We start from the raw sequence: 8,129 nt of genomic DNA, 5'->3' as shown, positions 1-8,129 counted from the left end.
CGCAGAATACAGCATCAGTCCTTTTATTTTCTAAAATCATGGCGTGCTGCTCGGCCAAAGATATTAATAAAGTCTCCTCCGCGCTGGTAAAGTTTGGAAGGCGACTTTTTCTTATATTTGAATCCATTTTTGTTATTGTCCACAAAACACCAAGCTATTCCTGCGAGATTCTTTAAATTGTTAAAGTGCGTCCATTTTCTATACGACCATGTAAAATGAATCCAAAAGTGATGTGATATTTGAAGGAACATGTGGGTTATCATATAGCCTATTCCCGTACTCCAGGATTTGCAAGTTTTACAGGAAGGTTTCCGTCCGCCACGTTCATACAAGTTGTATTAAAGGCGGAAACAGCTTTTCCTGTAAAACCTGCAAATCCTGGTTACGGGAATAGGCTAATAATTAACGAGCTGGTACACAAATTGGTAAGCACAATATCTATAACACAATTGTCAATTGTTTAAAACAATTTTAAAACAAGAAAACTGCAAACAAAAACCACACAAAAACAAAAATCAGCTGTGTAGTCTGCTTTTGTCGATTCACAATGCAACTTTTGTGAACTCTTTATGAAAAAATTCACAATGATCGACATAATCGGAGGTAAGCTAATCGGACCTTGGTGAAAACGAAATTGTCAATTAAAGATATCAGTGATTAACCAATCGCTGATTAAAAATAATTTAATCAGTCTTTAAGAAACCGGCCCTTAATATATCTGACACATGAACCAAAACCGAACCAAAATTAAGGCCCTTCCCCGCAAACATATTCTGAGCGCTCAGAATATATGAGTCGGAAAGGAGTCCTAGGTAAGTAAGAAATATGAGTTTCAAAAACAAACATTTTTTTACTCTTATATGAATCTTTTAGGAGTCATATATGATCCAAGTTATGAGCCAGCACTTTGTGCCAGTATAAAAACAATAACGACTAGAAATTTATATCTAAACTTGTTTATACAGATATGAAAAATAATTAGGAAGGAAAAATAAACAAAATTTAGATGCAGCAACTTCTATTTCATGAATGCTGCAATATATGAACATATGTATATATGTATGCGCAGAGGTTTGTATATAAATATGCAACAGTATTTGAAATGAATTCCTTGCTAACATGGCTCTAAAGTAAGTTCATTAAGAGAGTTGAAGAATAAAGCCAATAAGAGCCACAGAACAGCATACAAGGAGCTCCGAAAGTAGGCATTTATGAGGCCAATAAGAGTCATTTAAGAGCTTCAAAAAGAGTCCAAAATTAGCCGTATATGAGGCCAATAAGAGTCCAATATGACTCATATTGAGGCTCATTTGATGTATGAATTTAAGCTCATATAGGACGACCTTCGCAGGAAGGGAAACACCCTCATTTCGGACTCTTAAATGAGCTCATAATGAGCAAAAGGCTCCGAAATGGGACTCCTTAAAGACTCATTTATGACTCCAAATGTTTGCTGGGTTATTATGAGTTGCATTCGATTTTCGATCTTCGCTGGTTATCGAAGATCGAAAGTGAAATTCGTATTATGAGCTATGCAACCGTATCGAAATTTTCGTTGAGTATCGAATCTCAGTATATCCAGTAAACAAACTTAGCTGTTTTTTTTCACCAAATTTGGTCCCCATAAAGGACTAGTGTTGCAAGCAACGCTTTTTCGGCAATAAGGGTGTTCTGCAGCAATTCAAGGTGGTGAAAATTATTTTAGCACTAGAGAAATTGATAGGAAAATATTTCAGTGCGCTTGAACATTTATTTTATTAACACATACCCATTTTTTATTTTACTGTGTCGAAGTCGTTGCTCAAATATTTGTACTTTAGTATTTAAGTTAATTGTGAAATATATTCGTTGTGGTCCAACAGAATTAAAGAATGTTCAATTTGTTAAGAAAATCCAGTTTATTTAATTCTATATAAAATAGTAGCGTGTTCTCTAGCAAAAGTACGTAAAAAGGAAGTAAAGTAAACAAGGTAAGTGAAATAACTATAAGGTGATCCGATGTCAGTGCTGCCACCTAGCTGGAGTTGAATGAGAACATGGTTGCATCAATAAGTCTGCAATCTCCGCAACATCTCTCCTTGTTAAGAAACGTCATAGTCACTCATCCATGTCGGCTTCTTTATTCGGCCCGGTCTCGCTTCGCCTGCAGTTTGCATCTCTAGCGCATTTCGGGTAGGAGATATATCTGGAACAGCTGGATCCTCTACTGCGACCCGCTCGCGATCGTCCTGTAACTGTACTGGAACCTCAAGTCGGTCATGCGTTTCTGACGATTCTGGAAGTTGCCGTGTGTCGCCATTATCTACCGCTTGTTGACTGTGCTGTGGTACTTGGTAGAGATCGAAACTGTCCCACAAGAACTTTGTAACATCCGTTGACGGTGATCCCTTTCCAGCAAATCGTTTTTTTAAGTGATATATATGCGCTCGGATTAGTCTTTTATTTACAGACAGTAAAACGTTGTAGTTTACGCCGCCAATTCTCTCGATAATGGTGCCTGGTGCCCAGCGCTTTCTGTTATTCTTATATGTTCTAACATAAACCAAATCCCCTGCTGCCAGGTGTCTTGGCTTCGCGGCGTGCTTCGTATTAAATTGTTGCTCTTGCTTTGCGTTCCTTTGCGGTTGACGCTGAAACTCCGGTGGGTTTAACAAGTTCAACGATGTTTTAATTTTTCTTTTTAAGAATGCTTGTGCTGGTGTTTCACCATTCGGTACATTCGTGGTTGGAGTGGACCGGTACGTTTGTAGAAATGTTTGTAAGTTCTCTACACTCGTTCCCTCGCTTTTAAGCTTAGTTAGCGCCCTCTTTAGAGTATCCACGAACCGTTCTGCCTGTCCGTTGGATTGTGGGTGATATGGGTCTGTTCAGACGTGATTCAGTCCTCGCATCTTCAAAAGTTGTTGGAATTGTGCGCTCGCAAATTGTGTTCCAATGTCAGATACGATGGTTTCACAGTTACCTTGCAAATGTCTCATCCAATTTTTCTATAATCACTGATGAGGTTATGCTAGCGGTTTGAAAAATCTCTGGCCATTTAGAGTAGGCAAAAATTATCACGAAGTAGTAGTCTCCATTGCTGGGTCCAGCGATATCTACGTGCAATCGCTCCATAGGCCTTGCTGCCAGCGGCCATGAGTGAAGTGTAGATTTTATAGGCGATTTCGCTGCCATCGCACATGGTTGACAATTTCGTACGAACTACACGATTTCTTCGTCTATGCCAGGCCAAAAAACATGCCTTCTCGCTATAGATTGCATTCTCTCCTTTCCAGGGTGTCCCCGATGTAATTGGCATAAATCGCGTTTTCGCGGACAATCTGGGATAATAATCCGCTCTCCGAAAAGTAGACATCCTCTCACTGCACTCAAAGAATCTTTGCGTCTATGATAAGGAAGTAGATCGTACGGCACATTCGCTGGCCATCCAGACTTCAATGCTTTCAAAACTGCTTCTAGTTGCTTACATTTGCTTGTAGCTTTTAGTACCATACTAAACGTGACTGGAAGTTTCCTGATTTGGTCGTTGACTTCGGCCAATATCTCTTGTTCCAGTTGCGTGCATGCTATGACCATATCTTCATGCTCATTTTTATCCATCAGCCTGGATAGAGTATCCACGCACCCAAAATTTTTCGTATTAACGTACTGTAGTTCATAATCATACCGCATGAGGATAAGTGCCCACCTCTGTAGTCTATTTGCAGTATGTGCGGGAATACCCTTTTTACTACCAAAGATGGATAGTAATGGCTTGTGATCTGTCCACAATATAAATCTTCGTCCGAAAATATATCTATGAAACAGCGCCTCCTCAATCTGAGAATATTTCTGCTCGGTTGAACTTAATGTACATGCTGCGTGCGCAATAACTCTTTCGGTACTATCTGGCTTGATGTGACAAATGAAAGCTCCAATGCCTTTGCCCGACGCATCTGCTGCCACTTTTATGGGAAGATCCGGATTATAATGCGTGAGCAGTAAGTCGGACTGCAAAATGCTTTTGAACTTCTCGAAAGCTTGTTGACATTGCGATGTCCATACAAAGTTCATATTATCATGAAGTAGTGCGTCCAGAGGTGCCCTCACACTGCTCATGCTGCGATCGAATTTCCCGTAATAATTTACGCTACCCAAAAATGCTCGTAGTTCTGAAATGTTTGTAGGCGGTGGCATCTTCAGTATTGCGCTGATTTTATCTGGATCTGGACGTAGTCCACACTGTGAAACAATATTGCCCAAATATTTAACCTCCGCCGCGTAAAATTTACATTTTTCCAACTTTACGTGAAAGTTGTACTCTCTTAGTCTTTGCAAGACCTTGAATAAATTTTGTAGATGGTTTTCCCATGTAGAGCCCCCAACGATTATATCATCTATATACGCTGCAGTAGCATCTATGTTCGCTAACATAGTATCCATTTTTTGTTGGAACGCACCTGGTGCGCTTTTGACCCCTGGTGCAAGTCGGTTGAATGCGAATAAACCCTTATACGTATTTATAGTTAGCAACTTCGCTGCCTCCGATGTGACTGCCGTCTGTAAATATGCATCTGCCAAATCTATATGCGAAAAACAATGACTGTTGGCAATTTTAGCATATATATCTTCCGCCGTGGTTGTAGTGCTGAATTTAACCCAGATGAGTAGTCACCACAGATTCGTACTCCGCCTGTTGCTTTTCTAACAGCTACAATCGGCGCTGCCCAGTCGGAAAATTCTATTGGTGTTATGATTCCAAGGTTCTCGAGTCTATTCAATTCTGCTTCTATTAGAGATTGTACAGCGTACGCCACTGGTCGTTTCGCCCGAAAAATCGGTTGTACATTTGGTTTCAAATGTAGCTGAACTGCCTTGCTGCATTTGGCCGGAACAGCGCTAAAAACATCTGCATATCTTCGCTTAATGTCCGTTATAGCTGCAGATTCAATGGCCGGTATTGATTGCTTGATTTTACAACATACACTACTCAGCGGCTTGTCCCATACACCAAAAGTGTCAAAGGCATCTGTACCTAGAACATTCAAAGAATCAAACTCTGCTTCAAGAATCTTTATTAGTTTTACTTCCCCGTTAAGCTGAAGTTCACAAGGGAATTCAGCTATGAAGCGAATTTTATTCCTCGATGCACTCGTGGCGTGACTGTTAATTAACTTGACTCCTGGACTGCCCAATTTACGCCAATTCTCTTTGACAATTATCGTCACATCGGAAGCGGTATCAACCTGTAGCTTGAAGCTTTTTCCTTTCCTGCCAGCTGCAGCTGACGTTATAGGTTTGATAACCACCTCGACATATTTTCGACGTGCGGCGAAATTTACGCAATTTACTGCGTTGCTTTTCGGTCGCTGTTGGGTTTGTGTTTTACCGCTCTGGGTTCCTCCTTTCTGCGGTTTTTTTCTCTGCGCGTTGCAATAACCCTCTTTATGACCTGTGCGACTACACTGCGAACATTTGTGATTTTTGAATTCGCAATTTTCTGCGTAGTGCATTGCTCCGCGATTCCAGCATGGAGATTTTGGAACTTTATTCTGCTTCAATTTTACACCCGATACAAGCTTCTTATTTCTGGTAGTCTGAGTCTTAATAGCATTTACGTCTTTATTTGGCTGTTCGACCATCACCGTGTCTTTTTTCAGATTTAACAAACGGCCTGCCGTGCTGACTAGCTTACTCAATTTCTGATCTGAATCGTCTTCTAGACCAGCTAACAGTTTTGTACGGATCTCAGCATCATGCTTGCCTTTTAACCCAGTTACAAAAATTAAGCTCTTAAGATGGTCAGCTGTCATGTCTGCAAGCTTAGAATTTTCACAGCATGCATTTACTCGTGCCGCATATGTTACAACATCTTCTTGATCTTCTTTTGTCAATTGAAAACATTTGTATCTGAGGCTGAAAATTGACTCCTTCGATCCGAACATCTCCTTCAGAGTTTTCACTGTTTCAGTGAATGATAGGTCTCTTGGGTTTTTTGGTAACACATACGTTGCGTACTTCCCGTATGCTACAGGGTTGAGCTTCCTCATTAACAATCGAACCCGTGCTGGATCATCCAAGTCTTTGCCATCAACGATGAACACATCTTCGTGCCGTGCATACCACACATCGAACGTTAGGTTATTTTGCGGGTCGTAACAGAAATCAACAATACGACTAGCCAAATTTTCCATTAGGCTTCCTCGACCTCTTGCGCTGTCTTCAGTGAGCATTGCAAGCAATTTGCTTTGTATTTCCAATAACTCTTGGATTTTTGCGTCCGCCATTGAAATGACTTGCCAATATACATTCGGCTTTTAACAAAATGGCTGCGTCGAATGTTCTCGTCGCAAAACTCGAAATTTTGTATTGGTGTAGACTGCCTTGTCAAAAGACAGAGCAGGTAATTATTTTATTAGCAAGTATCCTTGCAACCTGCACACTCCGAATACTCGTCGCCAATTTCTGTTATGGTCCAACAGAATTAAAGAATGTTCAATTTGTTAAGAAAATCCAGTTTATTTAATTCCATATAAAATAGTAGCGTGTTCTCTAGCAAAAGTACGTAAAAAGGAAGTAAAGTAAAAAAGGTAAGTGAAATAACTATAAGTTGATCCGATGTCAGTACTGCCACCTAGCTGGAGTTGAATGAGAACATGGTTGCATTCAATAAGTCTGCAATCTCCGCAACATTATTGAATGCATAAATTAAATTATGGGAGCGATTTATTCACATGGAATTGGAAACAGGGCTGATATACTTTAAATAAATTGTGAATCTGCGAAAATATCTTTTCAGCATATGGATCTACTTCTTAACTTTTGCCGAAAATTTACATACAGGCTCGAAATTATGCCAGTAACTTTCAAATATCGTCTCTTGAATGGAAAATTTCCGTAAGCGTCATTTTGTCAGTTTTTAGTTAAAGATGCAGTTATATGTTTTAAAATAATATATTTCGATTTTTTGTTAACAGTTTTTTGGATATCTTTAGTTTCCGAGTAATTGACTAAAATTTTANACTTTCAAATATCGTCTCTTGAATGGAAAATTTCCGTAAGCGTCATTTTGTCAGTTTTTAGTTAAAGATGCAGTTATATGTTTTAAAATAATATATTTCGATTTTTTGTTAACAGTTTTTTGGATATCTTTAGTTTCCGAGTAATTGACTAAAATTTTATCGGTAATTTGGTACAAATTACGTTAGTAATGCTGTCGTACTAAACTAATCAAGATCTTCAAATAGCGTCATCTGTTTTAAATATCTGCTTTAGTTTCCGACATATTCAGCCTTATCATGAGTTTAATTTTCTCAATCCGAGTCACCTTTTCACTTTTCGTTTCCGTGTATTCACTACGGGTGGGTGAAAAAAATTCTGGCGAAACTCACGATTAGGCTGATTAGTAAAATGCATCGTTAATTAACAAAAAAAATTTAGCTTGTATATTTATCTCTCTAACGCATTAATTCTATATACGTCAAGACCAACGCCCGACGCCGTTATGTCTGTATTTAATAACGGCTCTATGACAAAATATTAAAGAAATGTGTTCGTTGATTTTTATTTACTTCATTTCATACATTAATATTGATCTGATTTTTTTAATAAGTACCAGGAGTAAATATTTAACAAAAAACTATTTCACTTAAGCTGAACCAACTTTTAGTTGCTCGGAGCTAATTTTGGAACGCTTCATAAAATATTTTCATAGTCGGAAAATGCAACCCTGGTTGCATCATTAATAATAATAATAATAGATTGGCGCTTACACATATGTTAGTGTTTGGCCGAGCTTATCCTCCGATTTGTGGTGTGCGCCTTGATGTTGTCACACAAAGCGGAGGGACCTACAGTTTTACGCCGACTCCGAACGGCGATTGTATTTTTATGAGAAGCCGTTTTTCATGGCATCATTAATGAGCTGAAAAACCAAAACAAATAATTCAATTTGTGGATTGGAGCCTTTTGAAATGGCCTTTAGAAACAGCAAAGGAATTTCGACACTATTCAAGGAATCGCGAATATAAGCTGCCTTCCGTTTGGCATATTTGCGGTTTAAACCTTCAGAAAGTTACAAAAAAAAAACATTTTCTATTTTTATTTATTATACATTTTGGAAATAAAAATACTCCAAATTGTACACCAAA

The 8,129-nt window shown here is 38.8% G+C and overlaps 1 protein-coding gene across 1 annotated transcript; it reads right to left on the bottom strand.

The window, feature by feature from the left end:
* Window positions 1–2,081: 2,081 nt before the first annotated feature.
* On the bottom strand, window positions 2,082–6,173 carry LOC108364189 (uncharacterized protein K02A2.6-like). Its single transcript, XM_017617783.1, has 3 exons — window positions 4,655–6,173; window positions 3,364–4,562; window positions 2,082–2,387 (listed from the first exon to the last, which is right to left on the bottom strand). Exons 1-3 carry the CDS (start codon window positions 6,171–6,173, stop codon window positions 2,082–2,084), a joined length of 3,024 nt encoding a protein of 1,007 aa, XP_017473272.1.
* Between the last annotated feature and the right edge of the window lie 1,956 nt (window positions 6,174–8,129).

This window comes from Rhagoletis zephyria, unplaced genomic scaffold (assembly GCF_001687245.7).
Source record: "Rhagoletis zephyria isolate East Lansing unplaced genomic scaffold, Rhagoletis_zephyria_1.1 Rzeph_scaffold_01487, whole genome shotgun sequence".
In the NCBI taxonomy this organism is placed as follows: Eukaryota; Metazoa; Arthropoda; class Insecta; order Diptera; family Tephritidae; genus Rhagoletis; species Rhagoletis zephyria.
The sequence above is the reverse complement of the archived record's forward strand: the minus strand, read 5'-3'. Positions and strand labels throughout refer to the sequence as shown.